Below are 27,685 nucleotides of genomic sequence, written 5' to 3' on the forward strand. Positions count from 1 at the left end.
TGAAGTGCTTAGGTTAGTTAGACCGCTTTAGCGCTTGCTCTAGGAGAACCCTAGTTAGTTGAGTGAGTTTTGTAAAACCACACAACCCCTCGGCTCTTGCTTGAGTCGTTGTAATTGTACCGAGTGGCGCGAGAGTCTTGCGAGACCGTGACAACCGCGTTTGTGTCACGGCCGCCACCGTGTACCGGAGGGAACGAGGCCCGCGGCGTTTCAGCCGGAAGCTCGATAGTGGAGACGGCGGGGAGCGTCCGAGAGGAGCCGGAAGCGGAGCACCACTTGCGCGTGGAGAAGGCCCGCGGCTCTCTACGGAGTTACTCAACCGTGGTGCTTGGCCCTCGCGTGGGCTTCCCTTTGCGTAGGGGCACCAACGAGGATTAGTCGGGACCTTGCGTGGTTCCGGATACCTCGGTAAAAATACCGGCGTCATCCATGAGAGTTTGCTTCTCTACTTTGCTCTTTAAGTTTCCGCATTTATATTAAGCATTTAAGTTTCAATCTTGTATGCATACTTATTTAGTGTAGATTGAAACTTAGCCATTGCGATAGAGATAGCAACACTTAGACAAAACCTAGATTGCACTTTCTAGTTTGATTATTTGCATAGGTTTTGCTCTAGGGATTTATTTGTGGCCTAGTTTAGTAAAAGTTTTAGAAGTCCTAATTCACCCCCCTCTTAGGCGTCACCCGTTTCCTACAGTTTCACCAATAGTTAACTATACTTTATGCTTGGCTACAGAAATTATTTTAATATATGCAATGCAACCATATATATGATAATATCTAAGGTTTGTAGTATCGAGTAGTATCTTGAACAAAATATGTAATTGAAGGATACCGGTACCATGGAGTTGTGGGTGGATTAACATAAAATTGCACTCTACCTTGTTTGATTATTTCAGTCTTCCATAGAACATGCCGTCCTTATAATGTGTGCTTTTGAGTAGATCGAGATGAATGCTTTACTTCAAAGTTAAAATAGAGCATCAGATTATTAGGTTCACAGGAGATGCCTGTTGTATAGTTTTGTCCTATGGCGTTTTTTCCTTTGCAATAAAATTCTGCTGTAGGGGCTTCCCCTACAGTTTCCCGGTCAAAAAAAAACTTACGTTTACAGATAGCAGATAAAATATTTCAGCGGAAGATAAGCTTTGGGAACGAAGCTTTGCAGTTTGTAGATGGTTCTTAGTTTCCTCTGGTTCAGAATATTCTGTTTCTCCATTTATGTTTATATTGGGCATCTTTTCTTGCCATAGAACTAGAGAAGTGTAAATGATGTTTCTATACAAGCACTGATATGGAGGGAATGTTTATTTCCTTTTTGATACTCATCTGTCCCAAAATAATGTGTCTTTGTTTTTTACAGAATAATCCAGATGCAAAAGGGTTGTATGGAGTGTCCTTTCCTTACTATGATGAACTTTCAATGGTATATTCCAAGGACATGGCCATAGGTGAAGGTGCGGAAGACATGACAGATGCTGTTCAAAACTTGGAAGAAGAGTTAGTTCGTGTAAATGCTAATGATGAAGAGGATGGAGAGGATATGACATCTGTAGAGACACCAAGGCGTTCTGTTGACTCAACATCATCTAGCTCCAAGAAGCGGAAGAAAGAGTGGAAAGGAAAGAAGACTTCATCAAGTGACCCGCTTCTTGATGTGTTCAATGAAGTGAGTGGTGATCTCAAGGTTGCCACCATGTCAATTGGAAAAATGGCGCAAGCTATGGATCGTGAGGCATCCAATCAAGAGAAGGCAAGAGATGAGGATCCACAACAAAAGCTAAGAGAGAAGGCAATCAATGAGGTCCGGAGACTTGAATTTACTGGCTCAAAAGTTATCAAAGCAGCTGGTGTGTTTGTTAGGATGCCAGATCAAATGGGGATGTTGTTTGCACTTCCAGAACGACTGAGGAGGGAATACATTGTCGACATGCTACGTGGTAACTAGAATTTTGTTTGTAGAAATGTACATGGCTAGTTTTGATCTTGGTTTAATTCGCTAATTATTTCATTTATTCCAGATGAAGCAGCAAGGAGAGAGAGAAAGAGGTCAAAGTGAAGGTGCTGGTCTAGATGTTGAATGATGGAGCTTTGGAAGTTGCTGTTGGTTTAGTTGGTCTCAATCTGTTTACCTTTAGTGTTCTTCATATGTTGCTGTTGAATGACGGTGAATGATGATAAAAACTGAATTTTTATGATGTTGAACGTTGTTGAATGTTCACAAGTGGTGTTGAATATGATATTGTATCTGTGGGTAGCTTTCAATGTGGTTTGTTGAATGTCGGTACCTTTCAATATGGTAAAAACTGAAATTTTATGAGTTTTGAATGTTGTTTAATGTTCACGAAGGGAATGATGTTGAACGATGGTAAATACTGAATTTTTATGTTCACGAATGATGTTGAATGGTTTCTTATATTAAAACGTGTATTGAATTGAAAAAGTGTTACAAAACTCACATTTTTAATTTTATTACGTTACATTGGTTTCCAAAACAAACAAGTGTATTGGAATCAAAAAGTGTTACAAAATTTAACCAAGTAAATCATGTAATGGCATTCATTGATTTGGAATCCACCGTTTTTTAATTTTCATTGTGATACCATTACCCATGGTGAACCAAACACTACCCTAGTCTCTATCTGTGCGGATGAATCAAGTGGACTTTATGCTAATCCGGTTAATTATAATGCTCTGTAGATAGACAGAAGAGACCGAAGTGGACAGTCCACGTGTGACCGATCAAGGTAAAAGTCTTCAGAGTCTACGTAAAGTTGCTACGGCACGTGTACGTACGGACGTGGTTCTCATCAACAGAAACGTTGGAGATAGCCGCTAGCTACGCAAACAAACTACAAACCCAAGGACGACCATCGACCACCGATGGGATTAGATTACAGCCAACGTTCGAGATAGCCTGTCAGGCAGGCTAGGTGAGGCAGAGCTAGGGATAATAAACAATTTTTCCGTCAGCTTTTCTCGTTCCCGTGATCTAAAAATTTTCTCGCGTGGATGGATCTCCATGTATACTTGTCAAGGACATTTCTTTCTCATCTTCATTCTCTGTAGAGATAAATTCTCGTCCCCGCTTGTAGTAGAGATTAGAACACACTTTCTTTATTATTAATTCAAAACATTGTAACTTATACACATTGTTAGATGTAAAAAAAATCATTATGTATATATCAAAATAAACATATTTATACAACTAAAGGTGTTTTGACAAGATAATTATTTATTGAATAATAAAGAAAATTTAACCCCTCCAATTATCTATAATTTCCTTGGTCTCAAAAGTATCTCTAAGTGCTAGTTTGGGAATTCTATTTTTTTCAATGAATTTCTATTTTTTCAATAGAAAATGAACTAATTTTATTTAGGAAAATAAAAATTATGTGGGAAAATAGGGTTCCAAATTAGCATAACGAAGAATTCACCAGAATAAGGTCCATTGTTATCTCTAGTCAGAGTGTCAGGTGCAGCCGTGCAGGTGCCAGGAAGCCCGCGGGTGCTTGGACCGGCCCGCATCGGCTGACCGAGACGCGAGACCGACGACCCGCTCTTGCGGACTGCGGACTCACCGAATCCCTTCCGTACCTCCCAACGGGGTTTCGCTTGTTTTGATCACAGCCTATGGGCTTGTGGTCGCTGACTCGCCGCCATCCCATGGCCATGTGGACACCAAAACCAACAACCGGACGAGGCTTTTGCCTTCGACTTTCCGTGGATGATCTGGAACAAGTAAGGCCGTCGTTTTCTTGTCTATCTGTTTTCTTGCTGCCGGTCTGCCTCTGTTTTTCAATTTTTCTCTGGACCGAACACACACAGTCCATGCGGCCATATCCGAACACACACAGTACTAGGAACAATTTTTTTATGTTGAGAAATTAGCTGGGAACATGTCATGCACAAATTTACTGCAAAAGTTGCGTATAGTTTTTTTTATTCTGAACAAAAGAGTTATGTGTATAAGTTACCTTATTTGTGGAAATTATGATATAAAAGCCATGCTAGAAGTAGTGATGGACGAAATTCATGGCTTCTCGGCTCGCTTGATTTATAGTCAGCTCGGTTTAGTTTGGATCGGCTCGTTTGATTTTTTTTCACGAGCTGAGCTAACATCCTAGCTCGGTTCGTTAACCTCGGTTTGTTAACGAGACAGCTCGCGAGCTAAAAGAGCTATCATATTTTAGTTAAACGAGCTACCATGGATATGAGGCCTGCCAACAAATAACAAAATCGTTTGAACCAAATCAGACTATACCAGCCACAAATAGTCATGGCAAAATGAACAGATCTGAATTAACAAATCGGTGCCACACTACCATCCCAGGATCACAACAGACCCACTTCTTTATAGACTCTAAGGTGCAAACTAACTGGTTGACACGAAAATGAAGTGGAGAATCGAGTAATCTAGGACATCCGGAGTAAACCAAGACTGCACCTTACCTCCACAGATCGGATAGACCAATTAGGTACAGAACAGTCAGGCACCAGTAAACCCGAATCGACCTAAATTACCTCGAGTGTCCATAGAAACCTCGAATTCGAAACACAAGACACTTCAAGGCATCTGATTCAATCCAATCAACACAAGATACCATGAGAAGGAACCAAAACGGTTTGAAGTAAAATAGAAATACCGATCAGCTAGCTGTAGCTCTAGCAAGCAGAGAAGAGCGGGAGAGGACTGCCGAGTTTGGTTGATGCAGATTGGCGATGGGCTACCATACGGCCCATGGATATAAAGCCCACTGGCTCCTTTTCAAGAGAGTGACCGATAGAAGCTAGAAAGGCTGGTTCAAAAAAAAAAGGAAAATGAGTGTACTCAGTACTCACCACCTCACGCCGCCTTATCTGCTACTGCGACGCGCCAGAAGAGGGCATTTGCGACAATTCACCTGCATACAGGGGCAGCATATCTAGCAGCTACTCCGCCCCCAAATGCTCGCCGGCATATCCCGTTTCCTCACTCGCCGCCGCCGCCCGCCCTTTCCGCTTGCCGCTACCGCCGCTGCAGCAGCCATGTCGTCGTCGTCGTCCACGGCAGCGAACATCTCCGAGCGTCCGATCTCTCCGGACACCACCCGCGTGGCCTGGGTGGGGACGGGCGTCATGGGCCAGTCAATGGCCGGCCACCTCCTCGCCGCCGGCTACGCTCTCACCGTATTCAACCGGACGGCATCCAAGACCCAGGGCCTCGTCTCCCGCGGCGCCAGCCTCGCGGACAGCCCGCGCGCGGCCGCCGCGGCTGCCGATGTCATCTTCCTCATGGTCGGCTTCCCCTCCGACGTCCGCTCCACCGCCCTCGATCCATCCACAGGCGCCCTCTCTGGCCTCACCCCAGGCGGTATCCTAGTCGACATGACCACCTCCGACCCCACCCTCGCCGCCGAGATAGCCGCGGCCGCGGCCGCCGCCGGCTGCTCGGCCGTCGACGCCCCCGTCTCCGGCGGTGACCGAGGGGCCCGCAACGCCACCCTCTCCATCTTCGCTGGCGGCGACGCCGCCGTCGTTGCTCGCCTGGCGCCGCTCTTCAAGCTCATGGGAAACGCGCTGTACATGGGCGGGCCCGGCGCGGGGCAGCGCGCGAAGCTGGGCAACCAGATCGCCATCGCATCCACCATGGTAGGGCTCGTGGAGGGCATGGTGTACGCGCACAAGGCCGGGCTGGACGTGGCCAAGTGGCTGGAGGCCATCTCCACCGGCGCAGCCGGGTCCAAGTCGCTGGAACTGTATGGGAAGCGGATCCTGGAGAGGGATATGGCGGCTGGCTTCTATGTCCGGCACTTCGTCAAGGACCTCGGTATCTGCCTGTTGGAATGCCAGGCCATGGGGCTGTCGCTGCCGGGGCTCGCCCTCGCGCAACAGCTGTACGTGTCGCTGATCGCGCACGGCGAGGGCGGGCTCGGTACACAGGCGCTTATACTGGCCGTCGAGCGGCTGAACAACACCAGCCTCGAGAAGAAGGACGAATGAAAGGCCCCAGGCTCTAGCTTTGATGAACTTGTGGGAAGCTTTGCTTGGTGCCTTGGTGCAAGTATGCAAGATCGAGGTGACTGTTAAGTTGTCTTTCAGAGTTCTACAGTTGTTCACTTTTGTAGTAGTATATATGTTATGCACTTGTGCAAAAAATTGTGCTGGCTTGGATGATTGCTTAGCTCTACCTGTTTACATCCGCCACCGGTTCAAATAAGATTTTACAAACAATGTGGCATTCCTTGCATAGTTGTATTGGTTTAGCTATGGTGGTTGACATAACAGATTTAGACATATATATACTCTATAATCTATATTCAGCATAGTTATTACAGAAACTTTTCATGGTACTCTGAACTCACCCTGGAATCCTTGATATAGAGTTTACTGAAACCTTGTTTTACGAGTACCTCGATAGTTTTTATGAGTACTCAAAGATTGAACCTTCCTCTGTCCTGTCCTGTCCTTACCAGTGATCTGAACCTTCTATCGATGATTGATCATCACGTGAGCTAAAGCATATCTAGCAAAAATTACTTGAGAATTCAAGTCCGATGAACTTGAACATCTGCAAAATTCAATTAAAAGAGTCCAAGTCAGATAATTTGCAATGTTTGGCCAGAGCCAGTTTGGCTCTCCTGGGTCCGCGGTGAAAACCTCAGCTTGCGCATGCAAACCTTGCCCGTTTCGGTGAGCCAATTTGTCTCACCTTGGTCAGTGAGGGAAAACTCAGTTGCACAAAAACTGAACAAGGCAAGGAGTCCAAACACATTTTTATCTTTCGTTTCTTGCTGGCGAGGCAAGCTGAGGTGCACACGGCCTGACAAAATGCTATCGCCTTCCAGTCTGACCAAAATTACTCTATGGCTGTAGTTCCGTCAATTGCTTGATTGCCTTGACTGACAACAATTCAGCGACTCCCATTTGGATTCCAAAGTTTGATTTTACGTCTGGCCAGATCAGAGGACAGCTAGGGTGTCTTGTAATATTAACCCTGCTGCTCTGAGATGTGCATTATACATGATGGCCTGGCCAGATCAGAGAACGGCTAGGGTGTCTTATGTTATTAATCATGTTTTGGTTAGAAACAGTTTGGTCAGTAATATAGGTGATGTGCCTACCTGCGCATAGCTAATAATTCAGCAGTAGCGCATGGAAATCATCTATTGCAAAGGCTACTTTGAGATGATGTGCGACTTTTCTAGAAATTTTTATTTCTATCAGTGATATTGTTTGTTACTATCACATTGGTACTGTCCTTTTCTTCTCACATTGAAGCAATACACCATTAAAAAGGAAGGCCAATAGAACTTGTTAAGAAACATGTATTCTTTTGCATACATTTTTATCCTTTGTGCCATGCACCTGGGCAATGAGCAAATCTGTAATATGTAAACTGATGCATAGTGAACTGGGGTATCAATGGGAATGGGAATACTTTAATGCAAAATTTCCTGCACAAATGAAACGCATGCCAAATATTTGTTCTGTTAAAGTACCCTCGACTTCTATTGAAACTGCAGATTTGTCTTGATGGTGAATCAATGTTAGCTAAAGACATTATTAACTTTTCTTCTTGACATTATAATGAACAGCAGTAGTATGTTGTGAATGCTATTAGAGAGTATAAGAAAATGCAAAGTTTGTCATAGAATATTGGATCTGTGGTCCATTTTGAGTATGTTACGGTCACTTTTCTTAATAATAAGATACTCTCATTATACCATCCTTGAGTTTAGCTGCCTCCTGTATGTGAATGCAGAGCATAGAAGAAGGAAAATTCTGGAGAGCATATGATTCTGCTACTGAGATTTATAGTCATATGTGAAAGCATCTAGGTCCCATTTTGGTTTTACAAAAACAAGGTAAATTAGGTCATAATAGTGAATGATTGGGCTTATATGGTATTTATGCCTTTATTGATGGAAATCAATTGTCAGTTTTTAAAGGTTTGTCGGGAAGTTTAAGTATCAACTAGTTTAAAGGGTCAATAGAGGTGTTGTACACTTAGAGTAGTGAACTAGTGATAGGACCTTTATTTTTCTTTGACCGTACTATAAAGGGGACATGAAACGGGTAGCTTGACTTAGAAAAGTCTAATTATGTATGATGGTGCACACTTGTGAAAACTAGTGATAGGTAAATCCAAGAGAACCAATAAAAAGTTTGAAACAAAATCCAACTCGAAAAGCAACCAGAACAAGTGAGTTGGACGTGTTGCAGTAGCACCGCAACAAGAGTGTGTCCTGTTACGTTTGAGTGTAACACTAACATCGATGTGTGTGGTGTACCGGGTGTGATGCACCAGACATGGCACTTAGAGGGCTTACACAAGTGGTCTCAAACACTAGAATACGGTACTCAGAGAGGATGTAAAATGTGTCTGATGTACCATCGGACATGGCACTAAATACGGTACTTAGAGAGGATGTAAAATGTGTCTGAGATGCCAAGTACCACTGAACGTGTTCGGTGTACCACCGGGCAGGTTACTCAGAGGTTTGCAAGCATATATTCGAGGTTGTACTTGTCGGACGAGTTCGGTGTGGCACCGGTGTATGCATCGGATACCCACGTAACATCTAGCTTCAGAAACTAGCCATTGGGAAGGCATCATCGTATCTGGTGCAGTGAGTGGGTGCACACCTGATATGTCTGGTGCCCTCGACTGTGCTGATGGGGGTGCAACAACTAGGTTCATCTCTTGAGGCTATTTACACCCTCGACTAAACTATATGAGATCTCTTATCCTATTAAATCGTTGAAGGAACCACTTGAGAGTGGGGAAGCGACTTTATCTAGTGAACAACTTGAGAGTTAATAACCATGTGATTAACGACCTCATTAGTGCATTTGAGTAGCTTGTTCCATTCTCATTAGACTTGAACAGGTCAAGTGAGAGTTAGTGCTTGTTACTCTTGGTGATCGGTATCACCTAGACGGCTAGGTGGTGATCGAGGGTGCGTTGATTACCTTGAGAGCTTGTGTATGACCCAACTCAATTTTGTACACGGTTGTGAGAGGTTTATCTTGCCAGAGCGACAAAGAACCAGCTCGTAGAGAGCATTTGGTCCTCGCACAGACCAAAAGAGAGAGGATGCTCTAACAAGAATTAGTGGGATGTGCCGACTCTCTGATACTTGGGAAAACATGAGGTGTTCCTGATTGTTTTTTTACTTTACGTATTTATATGTGATCAATTCAATTTAAGTATTTATATTTCTGGAATTTTCATGCTAGAATGGGATTGAAACTAAGGGTGCAAAACTATTAATCACACTATTAGACATAAGTGATGAAGTTATGCTTGAGTTTATAATTAAATTTACTGAAGCAAATTTAGTGAAGCCTAATCCACTCTTCTCTTGTGCATCTTGGTTCTTTCAATACAATTCTGCTGACAAGAGGAAGTTGTATTTTGAAGTTGTCTATAAATTATTTGTAGGATAAAACGTTCTCAAGAACATGTAAATAATGTGCTAATTTGCTGGCCTGCAATGAGAATACATTTTGGTCCTGTTTGGTTCACCAAGTGTAACGTAAATGACAACGGTAATGATTTATACTGGAGTGACAGTGGTAATAAATTTAAATAGGCTAGTATCAGTTTTCAGTGTGGTATTTGATTACGGCTGGACTTAAACAAACATGGTTTAACGCTATCTGTTACACATCACGTTTCAATTATGTGAACTACCCCTACTCGTCAGGTCCTTTGCCGAACAAGGTTCACCTTGTTCAGGGATTCATGTTAGCTACAGGCTGACTTCGATAGAAGAAATTTAGGATGAATTATAGTTTAGAAGGGATTGAACGCTGCTGGAATTCCAGCCAATTGTTTATTGAACATGTACACCAGTTGTTTGTGTGTTTTTTCTCTCTCCAAATGAGCAGGTTCCTTGGCCAGGAGATTGTTTCAAATGAATTATAGCTGTTGTTTTAAGTTGTGTTTGTCAAAACTGTGCAAAAAAGGATGAAGCTTGCTTTGCTGAATTTTTCATGAAGTTTGGCCTCAATAATGTTCCGCTATTCAAGTGATAGGCATGCTCGCATGAACGGTCATAAGCACTGTCACTTGATGTGTTGTTTGGCAGCTGGTGTCATCAGGTTCGGTGCATGTAATTATTTATGACTATGCAATCTGGCACTCAACGGCTTTGCTCCCGTGGTTTGTTATTGCTTATGGTACTTTTGGCCACATTTGAAGTGGACACCTTGCTCTTTTTCCCAATTTTTGTGTGTCCGAGTAATTGAAAATACCACATGAAATTTCTACTCTTTTAGATGCTATGTCGCAATGACGCTAGCCTGTCACTGTTCTCTTTAGCGCATTGGTGAGTGCTAACGATTGTGGTCTGGACATTAGATTTGCATGTTGGGATTACAAACCTGTCGCACAGAACGGGTAATTTTACATTGGTAGATCTTGCATCTGCGAAATTTCTCTTATAAGTCCAATTAATGCCCATGTTGAATTACATCAGGACATTATTACTCTACAGCAACGAGTCGCATGGTATTGGTAGCCTAATTTACAAAATATCCAGGACCTCGGCATGCATCTGAAATGGCAGTTCATCTCACTAGATTAGTTTCTACAGGCAAAAAGAAAAAAGTACCGTCACATCACAAAAGGTCCGGGTTCAGTTTGCTTGCTCACATTCCAAATGATCAGAATTTTGTCGCTGTTTCAGGCTTTCAGCAATCTGGTGGTCCTCTTCTCGGAGCTACCGCAATCTGTAAAATTAACAGGAAGGCCATACTTAGCTTGGAGCTAGCAATCAAACATGTTAACTGAAATCCGCAGCAGACGTCACCTGAGGTGGCCTTGTGCCTACCAAACCTTTGGCAAGCTCCGAGCTCCTCAAAACCCTCAGCCTTTTAGCAGTTGACACAAACACACTGCAGGGATCACATACAAAGGAAGGCTTCAGATGGTGCAACAAAGTAGGCCTGTACTATATTTCATTCTTCAAGTTAGTGTTAGCAGTATTTGACGATTCAGTTTTAGAGAAGTTTTTCTGTTGGTAGGGTGCGGTTGGACCGTAAATGACAGAGGAAGCTTACTTCCACGGCACGTCCCCTACCAGCATCCTGTCTCCTTCGTTGTCTTCGTAGACCAGGGTATATTCGCCAGATCCATCCAACAATTGAGAGAATATCTTTCCAGCAGTTGGAGACATATCCTTTTGAGCTGCAACATAGGAGAAACACGGTGTCAAAGGAAAGAAGACTACTGGGTTTGGTTCGTAGCTAACTATGTTATACTTTGTCTTTTTAACTAAGATTAGTCATTCGAATTGAAAAACTAACTTTATATAGAAAAGCTAGATAAAATATGGTAAATTAGTTAGCGAACCAAACAGACCCTATAACTTTAGGCCCACCACAGCTCGAAATCTCTAGAAATTCTAAAAATGAATCCAAGTAACTGTTTCGTTCTAACTGATTGGCTGATTTCGCACCTTGAAGAAAACCGTGGAAAAGCTCTTTGACGCCCAGTGATAGCCTCTCGTAGCTGTCGTAGGCTGCAAGGTCTACTTTCCTTCCGATGGGGATCCCGTCCATGTTGATTTTTACGAGAGGGTTCTTCTTGCAGGCAGGCTTCTCCTTCCTGCTAGCTTCGCTGTTCTGTGGCTCGGTGGGTTGTTTGGAGGAGCTTCCATGATGATGATGAGCAAGGTTTCTCCTGAAGGATCTGACCGGGGGCCAACCGACAACCGGAGCCGAAGGCCTTCTGTGCCAGATACAGGGGCCGGTTAGTCTGTCTGTGACTGTGAGGCAGTATAGCAGATGACTGTTCCATCGAAGGGAACTAAGTTCTGGGTCAAGAAAGCTAAACCTCATTGACCTAGCCAAAAAAAAAAAACAGAGCATCTGTATAATGGGTAATGGCTACCATTACCTTCCCAGCTGCAGGACGTGTGCTCCGCTGTGCACGGTCGCAGCAGGAGGGGCGTGCTGTGGCGTCGGCGGGCAGCAGGACCCTTTCTGTCTCTCACTCGCGGCCGCGGCTGCCGTCTTCTCGTCCAGTGCTAGCTCGTTCCCACATCCAGCTCCGGCCTGCTGCTCCATCCGCTCGTCGCGGCCTTTAAACGATAGAACAGAACATCGTCATTACAATCTTCTTCTGGTAAAAGAGCATGAACCCTAGTAGAATTACAAAAGGGTCATAAAGCCTTGAGCAACAGAACGAAAGAGAGCATTTTTCGTTTCTACGTTCCTGATCTCTAGTAGTAAACAACAAGACTACTGCTAAGCTGCTACTAGTAGGCACGTACCTTCTGTCTTGGCCTCGACGGCGGTGTCGAAGAACCCCCTCTTCGTCCCAGCTGTAGCTGCGTCTACCGCAGGCTTGGAGGGGTTACGTGGGAAGCACCCGAGCGAGAGGGTCGGGGTGGTCGTCGTCTCTCGCTGTAGTACGCCTCCATCTCTTGGCACGGTAGCTGTCGTTCCTTCTTCTACGAGAGTGAGACCCGGAGGCCCGAGCTTGAGCTCCAGCTTCGCGTCCTCCTCGCCCCCGAAGCCGCCGCTGTTCTTCGACCTTCCCGCGTCTTGCGCTTCCCTCCCCTTCCGTTCTTTCCCGTCCGGGATGAGATCTAGCAGCCGAGGAAGAGGTGGTCCTCTTCTTCCTCCGGAGTCTCCCATGGAGATGGATGGAGTGGTTCTTGGTGCACTACTGGTTCGGGGACTTGAGGTGAGGAGAGAGAGACAGTCAAAAAGAATGACACCACCGTACTACCCCTCCTCCTAGGATGGCTTGTATATTTAGGCAATGGGAGCCGGATGGAGGCGTGCAGCTCCCCCAGCCCAGGAAGTTTAGTTGCGCACTCAACTTAGGCCGGAGAAAGCGGGAACGTGACGAAGCGAGTAGGGAAAGGCTATGGTGAGGTCAAAGCGAGCATCGCGAAAAGACAAAAAGGGTGGATGAGCTCACTCGAGGCAAGGAAGAATGGAACGTGTGGCTTGCTTAATTTCGGCAACAAGACACATGATCGGAGTACTAGCCGGCCGTTTGATTGGATGTTTGGTGGCGAATAAGCGAAACACACCACGGAACCTCTATTGCGCATTGGTGAATGTATTAGGCCCTGTTCACGATAACAAATTGACAAAAGTTCGTGGGGCAAACTAAGAACGTGAGTACTGACGTTCTTATTTAAGTTAAGTTCATGTGTTTGACGAAGAACGTGGGTACCCACGTTTTTAATTTAAGTTCGTGCGGCTTAGCCACAACCGTCGAACTTAAGGTATTAGAAACGTGGGTACCCACGTTTTTAATTTAAGTTCGTGGGCCAGCATGAAATCGTCGAACTTAACTAAAAAACCAAAACCCCTAACCCGCGGGACTCGTCTATCTCACCGTCTCTCACACGCTCTCATCCCCTCCACGCCACCGCCGCCAAACACAGACTCGCAAGCCGCGCCGCCGGACCCGCGCTGCCGAACCGCCGGACCGCTGCTGTACTTCACCTTCGACAAGGTGGACCTCTGCCACATCTCGCTCCCGTCCTTGCCCGTCTCCACCCATCCCCCTTCCGCGCGGCTGCCGTGGCAGCGCCCATCCCCGGTGTCTAGATCCTTCCTCTGCAGCCGCCTCTCGCCCCTGGCAGTAGCACGTCGCCCAGCCCACACCCGCCCACCTCCGTCTAGCCCACACCCGCCCACCTCCGTCTAGCCCACACCCGCCCACCTCCGAACCCCGCGGCTCCCTCATGCGTATGCCGGTATGCCCACACCACACACAACTAACCACCGTCTCTGCGGCGTCCCCGGCCCCACGGCCGACCAGCGCCATGCGCATCTACCACTACGTCGCGCACCTCCTCTCCTCCACCACGTTCTTAATGTTAAGTTCGACGGGGTCGTCGAACTTACTTCGCTAAGTTCGTCCAAAAATCGTCGTCGGCTATATTCGTCGGTAAACCCACGTTCTTACGATAAGTTCGACGGCTTATTACATTAAGTTCGACGGTTTGTCACCCACATTCGTTAACCAGTTTCCTGTAGTGGTTCCAAGTATTAGCTAGCTAATAAGTTATTAGGACATGTTTTTCAGCTTTTTTAGATTATTAATTAGTCTTAGATAAGTCGAGGTACCTAACCAATAATAACAATTAACTAGTGGACTCGTTCTAAACCTCTCAACAAATTTTTTTGATATCTATTTGTTCTAGAGATTCAAAACAACATGGCCTTAATGTACAACCTTTCATCTTGTCAAAGCTGTAAAACGATGAATCACATAAATTGAAATTAAACCCCTCTCTCTCTCTCTATATATATATATATATATATATATAGCAAGGAAACAACGCCAAACCTCAGGATCCCCTTTGTACCATGCAACTCTCCTTTTAATCCGATGCTCTGCCCTGCCTCCGGTCTATAGATATACAACAAGCCCGAAAGCTCGGCTCGAATCACGTTTTTTTGTCCGGTACGAGTCTAGCCCGGCCCGGTTAAAACGGATCCGAGAACCGGACAGAGAATCAAACTCGGCGTGCTGGCTCGACCCGTTTAGTGTTTGGTCCGTTTTTTGTACTAAACTGTGGTTTTGGCCCGCTAAACCCGTTTTTTCGTGCTTACCGGGCCATTTCGTCCCATTTAAACCCGTAGTGTGCTGGCCCGTTCAAGGAAACATGCCCGCGAGCCTGTCAGACCGGCCCGGTTTTCTAACCGTGCTTGACGGGTCGAGCCCCAACCGTGCCAGGTCGGACGACCCGTTTGAACATTACTACTCTTAGACCAGGCGAAGCATGCATGCGCTTTGATGACTAGGTGTGCATTGTATCAGTGTATGTATGTTTGTATGTATGGCTTGGCTTGGAGGTTTGAGCCTTCGACCTTGGAGACTGGTAGCATGTGATGTGAATATGTGATGATGTACTTACTTAGGATTATTCCTATTACATGTAGATTAGATAGGATTGTAAATAATTATAATTTTTTTTAACTTGTTTATAATTTAAATACATCCAATCTAAAATAATCTATATGAATTGAGAGAGAAAACGAGTAGTGAGGTTATTCCCGCACAGAGCGTGGTGGGGATAGGTCGCGGAAACTTGCGTGTGTTTTGGTGCTCGTCGTCTTCTCGTGTGCCTGCAGCGAGCGTGCGTGCGTGCGTGCGTGCGGCAGGCAGCGCTGATGCTGTGTGCCTGTGTGGCCCTGTGCGCTAAGGAGGACAGTAGGAGGGAGGAGCACGCTTATCCGATCTAGCGAGTTCGGGGGAGGTAGGTAGGTGATGGCGCTCCGTGCCGTGGTGGCGTGTGGAATGGTTCCACGGCCGTCTCTCTCTCTCTCTCTTCGTTCTCGCGCGCGCAGGCACGGGACCACCGTGGTGGATGAGAGGGTACGTACGTAGCCGCCTTTTTCCTCTTTCTACTGCTGGTAACCAATCCACTCGAGTCTCCTGGCCTGCCTCCCCGTTCATGCTTATCATCAGGAACAGCTGGTTGAACAGCTTGAGCAGTTGTCTCCGTTGACAAAGCCGTGGGTATTCACCCGTATTGTGCACGCACTCGTGTGGCAGCAGTGCACGAAAATAAATCAAGAGAAAACTATTTAATGCCCACTTGCTGTCGCAGTCGTACATTGACGATCAAGTTTAGTTTCCACCTCCTGAGAGAGCACGCATCAATCGTGCAAGTTGATTGGGATGGCGTCATTCTACCCGGCAATCCAGGGACTCGATCTTTTGGAACGACTTCCTACTGCTAGCTGAGTGATACTACGTGAGAGTGATGCACTTTGTGTGGCTTCCTCTCGCTTAGATAGTCACGACCTATCTGTGTGATAACAACCTAGTAATAAAGGTTTCGATGGTCACGACCTATATGTGGGGAACTGCCCCATTAATACGGTCTTGAATGGTTTCCACGCTCTATCTATGGGTAACAGCCCAATGTTAAGGGAGAGGAGAATAAATTTAGGCGCTTCGTGCGTTACATAGGACGATCGTTAAAACTAGTGCTTTATAGTAGTTAGTATAGGGATTGTCAGATCCATTTTTATGTTGTTGGTCTTAAGAAATAGACGTATATATGTTGTAGATTGACCTTTTAGGTCATTTGTATGAAAAATGGCAACTGATGGTGGCATTATATGAGGGTATGTTTGGGAGTAAGGGAAATGGAGGGGATAAATTACCCTCACTATTTGTCGTGGTTTTGGAAACCATATGGGACAACAGATTTGTGTTCGGTGGGAGATGCTAGCGCGGATTCACTCTGAACGATGAATCACTTAGATTCAATAAGAGATTTGAGGCACATGGGTTATACAGGTTCAGACCGGAGATCCCTAGTCCAGTGTAGTGCTAATCGTTGTATTGCTTTGATCGTGTTACAACAAGTGTGCTCGTGTGCCCTAAAATAAACAACTTGTCCTTTTATAGTTCAGGGGTAGGACCCTACAAGTGTGACTTGCTCTCTACTTGGTATGAGGTTGATTCATTTCCTCGGCTGACGTTGTGCCTCTGGTGTCATTTTGTCCATAGGGCCGTGCGTAGCTATACCCCTGGTATGACGCCCTGTCTCGCTCATTCATCATACTAGTCCATGTAGCGAGTCTGCTGCTGATATCCTCATAGTAGTGCACGGTGGGTCCTGTGGGTTAGTCCCACGACACGGTAGTGCGTAGCGTAGCTTCGCCTGTTGTCATGGGCCTGCGTCACTTGCCGCTGTGCATAGGCATACAACCAGTATGGTGTATCCGTTATATCTCTCCATATATGCTGGTCACTGTAGAAACTCTAATGTTGAGATCCCTTCAACTGGGATTGTCTGTTCCTATTCGTCGGTGGTGGTTCGCCTGAGACAGTATGTGGTGAGGTGTCGTCTAACGTTCATCAGAGACCTTTCGACACCGTACCTAAGGCCCGGACATAGTTTGGTGATGACCCGTCTTATTCCGCTGACTAAGGCTCGTATCATTGGGTCGGCCTTCGTTGACGCTTGTTGAAAGGGAATTAGGATTACACCTATTTCCTAAATGATTTTGGTGGTTGAATTGCCCAACACAAATAAATTGGAGTAACTAGTTTGCTCTAGTGTATAAGTTATACAGGTGCCAAAGGTTCACACTTAGCCAATAAAAAGACCAAGAATTGGGTTCAACAAAGAGAGCAAGGGATAACCGAAGTGTGCCCTGGTCTGGCGCATCGGACTGTCCGGTGTGCCACCGGACAGTGTCCGGTGCACCACCGGACAGTGTCCGGTGCACCAGGGGACTTCACGCTGAACTCTTCACCTTCGGAAAAATCCAGAGGCGCTCCGCTATAATTCACCGGACTGTCCGGTGTACACCGGACAGTGTCCGGTGCCCCAAGGAAGAGCAGCTCTGGAACTCGTCAGCCTCGGGAATTCGCTCCGCTATAATTCACCGGACTGTCCGGTGAGCCAGCGGAGCAACAGCTACTTCGCGCCAACGGTCACCTGCAGGCGCATTTAATGCGCGCCAGAAGCGCGCAGAAGTCAGGCACGCACGAGACGGTGCACCGGACAATCTACAGTACCTGTCCGGTGTACACCGGACAGCCAGGCGGGCTCAGAAGTCAGAAGCTCCAACGGTCGAATCCCAACGGCCTGGTGACGTGGCTGGCGCACCGGACATGTCCGGTGTGCACCGGACTATCCGGTGCACCATACGACAGTCAGCCACCACCAAACGGCTAGTTTGGTGGTTGAGGCTATAAATACCCCCAACCACCCCACATTCAAGTCATCCAAGTTTTCCCACTTCAACTACTTACAAGAGCTCTAGCATTCAATTCTAGACACACCCAAGTGATCAAATCCTCTCCAAACTCCACACAACGCCCTAGTGATTAGTGAGAGAGATTTGCTTGTGTTCTTTCGAGCTCTTGCGCTTGGATTGCTTTCTTCTTTCTCTGATTCTTTATTGCGATCAAACTCACTTGTAATTGAGGCAAGAGACACCAATCTTGTGGTGGTCCTTGTGGGAACTTTGTGTTCCAAGTGATTGAGAAGAAAAGCTCACTCGGTCCGAGGGACCGTTTGAGAGAGGGAAAGGGTTGAAAGAGACCCGGTCTTTGTGACCACCTCAACGGGGAGTAGGTTTGCGAGAACCGAACCTCGGTAAAACAAATCCACGTGTCTCACTCCTTATTCGCTTGCGATTTGTTTTGCACCCTCTCTCTCGCGGACTCGATTATATTTCTAACGCTAACCCGGCTTGTAGTTGTGATTATTTTTGAGAATTTCAGTTTCGCCCTATTCACCCCCGCTCTAGGCGACTTTCAATTGGTATCGGAGCCCGGTGCTTCATTAGAGCCTAACCGCTCGAAGTGATGTCGGGAGAACTCGCCAAGAAGGAGATGGAGACCGGCGACAAGCCCACTACAAGCAACGAGAAAGCTCTATCGGGAGAGTCCCGCAACAAGGAGAAGAAGAAGAAGAAGAAGGAGAAGAAGAAGACTTCTTCTCACAAATCGCATCGGAGTGGCGACAAAATAAAGAAGATGACGAAGGTGGTCTACTACGAGACCGACACTTCATCACCTTCTACCTCCGGCTCCGACGCGCCCTCCATAACTTCTAAGCGCCATGAGCGCAAGAAGTTTAGTAAGATTCCCTTACATTATCCTCGTACTTCTAGACATACTCCATTACTTTCCGTTCCATTAGGCAAACCGCCAACCTTTGACGGTGAAGATTATGCTAGGTGGAGTGATTTAATGAAATTTCATCTAACCTCACTCCATAAAAGTATATGGAATGTTGTTGAGTATGGAGCGCAGGTACCATCCATAGGGGATGAAGATTATGATGAGGACTAGGTGGCCCAAATCGAGCACTTCAACTCCCAAGCCACAACCATACTCCTCGCCTCTCTAAGTAGGGAGGAGTACACCAAGGTGCAAGGACTAAAAAGCGCCAAGGAAGTTTGGGACGTGCTCAAGACGGCGCACGAGGGTGATGAACTCACCAAGATCATCAAGCGGAAAACGATCGAGGGGGAGCTCGGTCGATTCCGTCTTCGCCAAGGGGAGGAGCCACAAGATATGTACAACCGGCTCAAGACCTTGGTGAATCAAGTGTGCAACCTCGGGAGCAAGAAATGGGATGACCACGAGGTGGTTAAGGTTATTTTAAGATCACTTATATTCCTTAACCCTACTCAAGTACAATTGATTCGTGGCAATTCAAGATATACACTAATGACTCCCGAGGAAGTAATCGGGAATTTTGTGAGCTTTGAATTTATGATCAAGGGCTCACGGAAGATCAACGAGCTTGACGGTCCCTCCACGTCCGAAGCACAACCGGTCGCGTTTAAGGCAACAGAGGAGAAGAAGGAGGAATCTACACCAAGTAGACAATCAATCGACGCCTCCAAGCTCGACAATGAGGAAATGACGCTCGTCATCAAGAGCTTCCGCCAAATCCTCAAACAAAGGAGGGGGAAAGATTACAAGCCCCGCTCCAAGAAGGTTTGCTACAAATGTGGTAAGCCCGGTCACTTTATAGCTAAATGTCCTATTTCTAGTGACAGGGGTGACTGAAAGGGAAATGTGCCCTTGGGCCATTTCTAAGTATTTTGGTGATTGAGTGCCGACTCAAGTGCTTAAAATGTGAATTTATGCAATGGATGAACAAAGTGCAAATCAAGAGCAAAGGTATGTTTCTAAGTCTTAGTACATTGGTTTTGTGTACTAATATACTTGTCTAAGTATTGGAAACAGGAAGGAAAAAGATGGCTGTGTACAGCCAAGGGGCTGTTTCGGTCTGGGGCACCGGACTATCCGGTGGTGCACCGGACAGTGTCCGGTGCGCCAGGCTGCCTCGGCCGAATAGGCCGCTCTCGGGAATTCGCCGACGGCGTACGGCTAAAATTCACCGGACTGTCCGGTGTGCACCGGACTGTCCGGTGAGCCAACGGTCGGCTAAGGCCAACGGTCGGCCGCGGATTCTGCGCGCGACACGTGGCCAAGCCAACGGTCGGAAGGGGGCACCGGACTGTCCGGTGTGCACAGGACATGTTCGGTGCGCCAACGGCTCCCAGATCAGTAACGGTCGACTGCGCTGTTTAAGGAAGGAAATCGGGCACCGGACAGTGTCCGGTGTGCACCGGACTGTCCGGTGCGCCCGACGACAGAAGGCAAGATCAGCCTTCCAGATTTGCTCTCAACGGCTCCTAGCTGCCTTGGGGCTATAAAAGGGACCCCTAGGCGCATGGAGGAGGAACTGAAGCAACCTTAGAGCATTCTTGATCATCCACACTCAGTCTTTGCGCATTCGTTTGTCATTCTAAGTGATTTGAGCTCCGTTCTAGTGAGAACTTTGAGATAGTCTTTTTGAGCTCGATTCTTGGCCGTGTGTGTGCGCATTTTGCTGTGGATTTGTGTGTGTTGCTTCCCTCCCTTACTCCGTATTTTTTGTTGAATCTCAAGTGTAAGGGCGAGAGACTCCAAGTTGTGGAGATTCCTCGCAAACGGGAAATTGAAAGGAAAAGCATAACACTGTGGTATTCAAGTTGATCATTGGATCACTTGAGAGGAGTTGAGTGCAACTCTCGTCCGTTGGGACGCCACAACGTGGAGTAGGCAAGTTTTGTACTTGGCCGAACCACGGGATAAATCACTGTGTCTTCTCTGTGTTGAACTCCGTGTGATTATCCTATTGTGCAAGATCTTCTCTCTAGCCACTTGGCATTAACTGTGCTAACACTTAATCAAAGTTTTGTGGCTTAAGTTTTGAAGTTTACAGGATCACCTATTCACCCCCCCCCCCTCTAGGTGCTCTCAATTGGTATCAGAGCCGTTCTCTTCAAGAAAGGGACTAACCGCCCGAAGAGATGGATCCTAAGGGGAAGGGAATCGTGATCAACGACAAGGAAAAGGAGTCCTTCGTCAACGAGCCAAAAGATGACAAATCCAACGACTCCAGCTCGGGCCACAGACGTAAAGATGGGAAGAAGAAGAAGACAAGACGTATCAAGGAGATCGTCTACTACGACAGCGACGAGTCTACTTCTTCCCACAAGGACGACGACAACGACTACAGGAAGACGGTCAATTCGAACTTTTCATTTGATTATTCTCGTATTCCACATAGTTCGAATTCGCATTTGCTTTCCATTCCTCTTGGCAAACCTCCACACTTTGATGGGGAGGACTACGGATTTTGGAGTCACAAAATGCGTAGCCATTTATTCTCTCTCCATCCAAGCATATGGGAGATTGTAGAGAATGGAATGAAATTTGATAGCTCGGATAGCCCTATGTTTATTAACGAACAAATTCATAAAAATGCACAAGCTACTACTGTGTTGCTAGCCTCTTTGTGCAGGGACGAGTACAATAAGGTGAGCGGCTTGGACAATGCCAAGCAGATATGGGACACCCTCAAGATTTCTCACGAGGGGAACGACATCACCATGCTCACTAAAATGGAGTTGGTGGAGGGCGAGCTTGGAAGGTTTGCAATGATAAGGGGCGAGGAGCCAACCCAAACATACAACCGGCTCAAGACCCTTATCAACAAAATAAGGAGTTATGGAAGCACGCGATGGACAGACCATGACGTCGTCCGACTATTACTAAGGTCCTTTACCATTCTTGATCCTCATTTGGTGAATAATATTCGTGAGAATCCCAGGTACACCAAAATGTCGCCCGAAGAAGTCCTAGGAAAATTCGTCAGCAGGCGAATGATGATTAAGGAAGCAAGGTACGTGGACGACGCCTTGAATGGACCAATCAACGAGCCGCAACCTCTTGCTCTCAAAGCAACAAGAAGCAAGGAGGCGCTACCTAGCAAGGTGGCACAAATTGAGGCAGCCGGACTCAATGATGAAGAGATGGCTCTCATCATCAAACGCTTCAAGACGGTGCTAAAAGGTCACAAGGGGCAGCCAAGCAAGACCAAGACAAAAGGGAAGCGCTCATGCTTCAAGTGCGGTAAGATTGGTCATTTTATCGCTAACTGCCCCCGATAACGATAGTGACCAGGAACAGGGGAACAAGAGGGAAAAGAAGAAGAATTACAAGAAGGCCAAGGGCGAGGCACATATCGGAAAGGAGTGGGATTCGGATTGCTCCTCCGACTCCGACAATGAAGGACTCGCCGCCACCGCCTTCAACAAGTCATCTCTCTTCCCCAATGAGCGTCACACTTGCCTCATGGCAAGGGAGAAGAAAGTAAGTACTCGAAACTCTACTTATGCTTCTTCTAGTGAGGATGAGTCTAGTGATGATGATGACATAGAGTATTCATACTTATTTAAGGGCCTAGATAGAACCAAGGTAGACAAAATAAATGAATTAATTGATGCCTTGAATGATAAGAATAGGCTTTTAGAAAAGCAAGAGGATTTGTTGTATGAAGAACATGACAAATTTGTAGAAGCACAAAAATCACTTGCATTAGAGATTAAGAGAAATGAAATGCTTTCTTGTGAGTTGTCTACATGTCATGATTCAATTGCTAGTTTAAAGAGCAAAAATGATGATTTAAATGCTAAGCTAGAAAAATCTAGTAAATTAACATCTTGTGTAGAACATGTTGTGATTTGCACTAGGTGTAAAGACTTTAATGTTGATGCTTGTAGTGAACACCTAGAGTGCATTTCTAAATTAAATGATGAAGTAGCTAGCCTTAATGCCCAACTTAAGACTAGCAAGAGTGATTTGGATAAACTAAAATTTGCGAGGGATGCCTACACAATTGGTAGACACCCCTCAATTAAGGATGGGCTTGGCTTCAAGAGGGAAGTCAAGAACTTGACAAGCCATAAGGCTCCCATCTCCGCCAAGGAGAAAGGGAAGGCCCCTATGGCTACTAGTGTTAAAAAGAACCATGCCTTTTTGTATCATGATAGAAAAAATTCTAGAAATGCTTTTAGAAGATATCATGCTTATGATTCTTATGCTATGACTGCTTCTAGTTCTCATGTTGTGCATGATAGAAAAGTTGGTAGGAGGAATGTTGTTCATAATATGCCTAGGAGAAATGTTGTTAATATTCCTAGGAAAGTTAATGAGCCTTCTACAATATATCATGCTTTGAATGCTTCCTTTGCAATTTATAGAAAGGATAGAAAGGTAATTGCTAGAAAGTTAGGGGCAAAATGCAAGGGTGATAAAACTTGCATTTGGATCCCTAAGGATATTTGCACTAACCTTGTAGGACCCAACAAGAGTTGGGTACCTAAGTCCCAAGCCTAAATTTGCCTTGCAGGTTTATGCATCCGGGGGTTCAAGCTGGATTATTGATAGCGGATGCACAAACCATATGACGGGGGAGAGGAAGATGTTCACCTCCTACGTCAAGAATAAGGATTCCCAAGAATCAATTATATTCGGTGATGGGAATCAAGGCAAGGTAAAAGGATTAGGTAAAATTGCAATATCAAATGAGCACTCAATTTCTAATGTGTTTTTAGTTGAGTCCTTGGGATATAATTTGCTATCTGTTAGTCAATTATGCAACATGGGGTATAACTGTCTATTTACAAACGTAGATGTGTCTGTCTTTAGAAGAAGCGATGGTTCATTAGCTTTTAAGGGTGTATTAGACGACAAACTTTATTTAGTTGATTTTGCAAAAGAAGAGGCTGGTCTAGATGCATGCCTAATAGCTAAGACTAGCATGGGCTGGCTGTGGCATCGCCGCTTAGCACATGTGGGGATGAAGAACCTTCACAAGCTTCTAAAGGGAGAACACGTGATAGGTTTGACTAACGTGCATTTCGAAAAAGATAGACCTTGTGCAGCTTGTCAAGCAGGTAAACAAGTGGGAGGAGCGCATCACAGCAAGAATGTGATGACCACCTCAAGACCCCTGGAGCTGCTGCATATGGATCTCTTCGGACCCGTCGCCTATTTGAGCATAGGAGGGAGTAAGTATGGTTTAGTTATTGTTGATGACTTTTCCCGCTTCACTTGGGTATTCTTTTTGCAGGATAAGTCTGAAACCCAAGGGACCCTCAAGCGCTTCCTCAGGAGAGCTCAAAATGAGTTTGAGCTCAAGGTGAAGAAGATAAGGAGTGACAATGGGTCCGAGTTCAAGAACCTTCAAGTGGAGGAGTTCCTTGAGGAGGAAGGGATCAAGCACGAGTTCTCCGCTCCCTACACACCACAGCAAAATGGTGTGGTAGAGAGGAAGAACATGACGCTAATCGATATGGCGAGGACAATGCTTGGAGAATTCAAGACCCCCGAGCGTTTTTGGTCGGAAGCCGTGAACACGGCTTGCCACGCCATCAACAGGGTCTATCTTCATCGCCTCCTCAAGAAGACTTCGTATGAGCTACTAACCGGTAACAAACCCAATGTATCTTACTTTCGTGTATTTGGGAGCAAGTGCTACATTCTAGTGAAGAAGGGTAGAAATTCTAAGTTTGCTCCCAAAGCTGTAGAAGGGTTTTTGTTAGGTTATGACTCAAATACAAAGGCGTATAGAGTCTTCAACAAATCATCGGGTTTGGTTGAAGTCTCTAGCGACGTTGTATTTGATGAGACTAATGGCTCTCCAAGAGAGCAAGTTGTTGATTGTGATGATGTAGATGAAGAAGATGTTCCGACGGCCGCTATACGAACCATGGCGATTGGAGAAGTGAGGCCACAGGAACAAGATGAACGAGATCAACCTTCTTCCTCAACTATGGTGCATTCCCCAACCAAAGATGACGAACAGGTACCTCAAGTGGAGGCGCTTGATCAAGGGGGAGCACAAGATGATCAAGTGATGGAGGAAAAAGCGCAACCAGCACCTCCAACCCAAGTTCGAGTGATGATTCAAAGGGATCATCCCGTCGACCAAATTCTGGGTGATATTAGCAAGGGAGTAACTACTCGATCTCGATTAGTTAATTTTTGTGAGCATTACTCCTTTGTCTCTTCTATTGAGCCTTTCAGGGTAGAGGAGGCCTTGCTAGATCCGGATTGGGTATTGGCCATGCAGGAGGAGCTCAACAACTTCAAGCGCAATGAAGTTTGGACACTGGTGCCTCGTCCGAAGCAAAACGTTGTGGGAACCAAGTGGGTATTCCGCAACAAACAGGACGAGCATGGGGTGGTGACGAGGAACAAGGCTCGACTTGTGGCAAAAGGCTATGCCCAAGTCGCAGGTTTGGACTTTGAGGAGACGTTTGCTCCTGTGGCTAGGCTAGAATCAATTCGTATTTTGCTAGCATATGCCGCTCACCATTCTTTCAGGTTGTACCAAATGGATGTGAGGAGCGCTTTCCTCAACGGGCCAATCAAGGAGGAGGTGTACGTGGAGCAACCCCCTGGCTTCGAGGATGAACGGTACCCCGACTATGTGTGTAAGCTCTCTAAGGCGCTCTATGGACTTAAGCAAGCCCCAAGAGCATGGTATGAATGCCTTAGAGACTTTTTAATTGCTAATGCTTTCAAGGTTGGGAAAGCCGATCCAACTCTTTTTACAAAGACTTGTGATGGTGATTTGTTTGTGTGCCAAATTTATGTCGATGACATAATATTTGGTTCTACTAACCAAAAGTCTTGTGAAGAGTTTAGCAGGGTGATGACGCAGAAATTCGAGATGTCGATGATGGGCGAGTTGAACTACTTCCTTGGGTTCCAAGTGAAGCAACTCAAGGACGGCACCTTCATCTCCCAAACGAAGTACACGCAAGATCTGCTAAAGCGGTTTGGGATGAAGGACGCCAAGCCCGCAAAGACTCCGATGGGGACCGACGGACACACCGACCTCAACAAGGGAGGTAAGTCCGTTGATCAAAAAGCATACCGGTCAATGATAGGTTCTTTGCTTTACTTATGTGCTAGTAGACCGGATATTATGCTTAGCGTATGCATGTGTGCTAGATTTCAATCCGATCCTAAGGAGTGTCACTTAGTGGCGGTAAAGCGAATTCTTAGATATTTGGTTGCTACGCCTTGCTTCGGGCTCTGGTATCCAAAGGGGTCTACCTTTGACTTAGTTGGATACTCAGACTCCGACTATGCTGGATGTAAGGTCGATAGGAAGAGTACATCGGGGACGTGCCAATTCTTAGGAAGGTCCCTGGTGTCATGGAACTCTAAGAAACAAACCTCCGTTGCCCTATCCACCGCTGAGGCCGAGTACGTTGCCGCAGGTCAGTGTTGCGCGCAACTACTTTGGATGAGGCAAACCCTCCGGGACTTTGGCTACAATCTGAGCAAAGTCCCACTCCTATGTGACAATGAGAGTGCTATCCGCATGGCGGAGAATCCTGTTGAGCACAGCCGCACAAAGCACATAGACATCCGGCATCACTTTTTGAGAGACCACCAGCAAAAGGGAGATATCGAAGTGTTTCATGTTAGCACCGAGAACCAGCTAGCCGATATCTTTACCAAGCCTCTAGATGAGAAGACCTTTTGCATGCTGCGTAGTGAGCTAAATGTCTTAGATTCGCGGAACTTGGATTGAATTATAGCATACATGTGTTTATGCCTTTAATCAGGTTCATTCTGCATTTTGTTGCTTATTGTGGTGCTCAAGTTGTACAAACACTCCCTGGACCTCACAAGTCCGTTGCAAAGTGATGCACATGTTTAGGGGGAGATGTGTTACAACTTGACCCTTTGAGACTAACCATTTGCTTGAGTTTGCTTGATTTAGTCTCGAAGGTGAATTGAAAGGGAAAGGTGAACTTGGATCATGCAAGACTTCCACTGCACTCCGATGAGAGGGTAACTTATTCCAAGTTCATCTCTATGATCTTATTGCCTTTGTACTCTTAATTGAAGATTTTGGTGAGGCAATGGGGTTAAAGGGCCAAGATCGATCCCGTTTTGGTGCTTGATGCCAAAGGGGGAGAAAATAAAGGCCAAAGAAATAAATGGATCAGCTGCCACTTGAGAGATTTTGAAAATAGTAGAATAGAGCTTTTTGTTTTAGCAAAATTCTTTTATTGTGTCTCTTGTCAAAAGTTGGCTTCTTGTGGGGAGAAGTGGTGATTATGGGAAATAGGGGGAGTTTTTGAAATCTTTGATCAATCTCTTTTGGAATAACTCTCTATATGCTTTAACATGTGTGTTTGACTTAGAGATAGAGATTTGAGTTTGATTTCAAAAACAAACCAAGTGGTGGCAAAGGATGATCCATATATGCCAAACATGAATCAAAATAAATTTAAGTGTTATTTGAAGTGGTTTTGCACTTGTTCTAGTTGCTTTATGTTGTGTTGGCATAAATCACCAAAAAGGGGGAGATTGAAAGGGAAATGTGCCCTTGGGCCATTTCTAAGTATTTTGGTGATTGAGTGCCGACTCAAGTGCTTAAAATGTGAATTTATGCAATGGATGAACAAAGTGCAAATCAAGAGCAAAGGTATGTTTCTAAGTCTTAGTACATTGGTTTTGTGTACTAATATACTTGTCTAAGTATTGGAAACAGGAAGGAAAAAGATGGCTGTGTACAGCCAAGGGGCTGTTTCGGTCTGGGGCACCGGACTGTCCGGTGGTGCACCGGACAGTGTCCGGTGCGCCAGGCTGCCTCGGCCGAACAGGCCGCTCTCGGGAATTCGCCGACGGCGTACGGCTAAAATTCACCGGACTGTCCGGTGAGCCAACGGTCGGCTAGGGCCAACGGTCGGCCGCGGATTCTGCGCGCGACACGTGGCCAAGCCAACGGTCGGAAGGGGGCACCGGACTGTCCGGTGTGCACGGGACATGTCCGGTGCGCCAACGGCTCCCAGATCAGTAACGGTCGACTGCGCTGTTTAA

General features: G+C 46.0%; 3 protein-coding genes across 13 annotated transcripts in view; 2 read left to right on the top strand and 1 right to left on the bottom strand.

The window, feature by feature from the left end:
• Positions 1 to 2,237, top strand: part of LOC103651224 (uncharacterized) — a 20,724-nt gene extending 18,487 nt beyond the window's left edge. For all 6 annotated transcript variants that reach the window (XM_035966415.1, XM_020550481.3, XM_035966416.1 and 3 more), the window contains 2 exons: positions 1,364 to 1,940; positions 2,022 to 2,237. In XM_035966415.1, coding sequence (XP_035822308.1) covers positions 1,364 to 1,940; positions 2,022 to 2,059 — 615 coding nt within the window. In that variant the 3' untranslated portion in view covers positions 2,060 to 2,237. The remainder of the gene's footprint in view (positions 1 to 1,363; positions 1,941 to 2,021) is intronic.
• A 2,651-nt stretch (positions 2,238 to 4,888) lies between these two features.
• On the top strand, positions 4,889 to 6,210 carry LOC100277507 (uncharacterized). Its single transcript, NM_001151042.2, has one exon. It carries the CDS (start codon positions 4,948 to 4,950, stop codon positions 5,980 to 5,982), a length of 1,035 nt encoding a protein of 344 aa, NP_001144514.1. The 5' UTR covers positions 4,889 to 4,947; the 3' UTR covers positions 5,983 to 6,210.
• LOC100283620 (uncharacterized) lies at positions 6,145 to 12,928 on the bottom strand. Of its 6 annotated transcripts, none has more exons than XM_020549756.3 (7): positions 12,264 to 12,829; positions 11,888 to 12,071; positions 11,448 to 11,719; positions 11,050 to 11,176; positions 10,800 to 10,884; positions 10,643 to 10,719; positions 6,145 to 6,550 (listed from the first exon to the last, which is right to left on the bottom strand). In XM_020549756.3, exons 1-6 carry the CDS (start codon positions 12,628 to 12,630, stop codon positions 10,681 to 10,683), a joined length of 1,074 nt encoding a protein of 357 aa, XP_020405345.1. In that variant the 5' UTR covers positions 12,631 to 12,829; the 3' UTR covers positions 6,145 to 6,550; positions 10,643 to 10,680. The 6 variants fall into 6 exon arrangements, with proteins under 6 accessions (XP_020405345.1, XP_035821769.1, XP_008672919.1 ...); XM_035965876.1 differs by having other exon boundaries at positions 6,277 to 6,550; positions 11,448 to 11,716; positions 12,264 to 12,802; XM_008674697.4 differs by lacking the exon at positions 6,145 to 6,550 and adding an exon at positions 10,318 to 10,544 and having other exon boundaries at positions 12,264 to 12,928.
• Positions 12,929 to 27,685: the final 14,757 nt, after the last annotated feature.

This window comes from Zea mays, chromosome 3 (genome assembly GCF_902167145.1).
Source record: "Zea mays cultivar B73 chromosome 3, Zm-B73-REFERENCE-NAM-5.0, whole genome shotgun sequence".
In the NCBI taxonomy this organism is placed as follows: Eukaryota; Viridiplantae; Streptophyta; class Magnoliopsida; order Poales; family Poaceae; genus Zea; species Zea mays.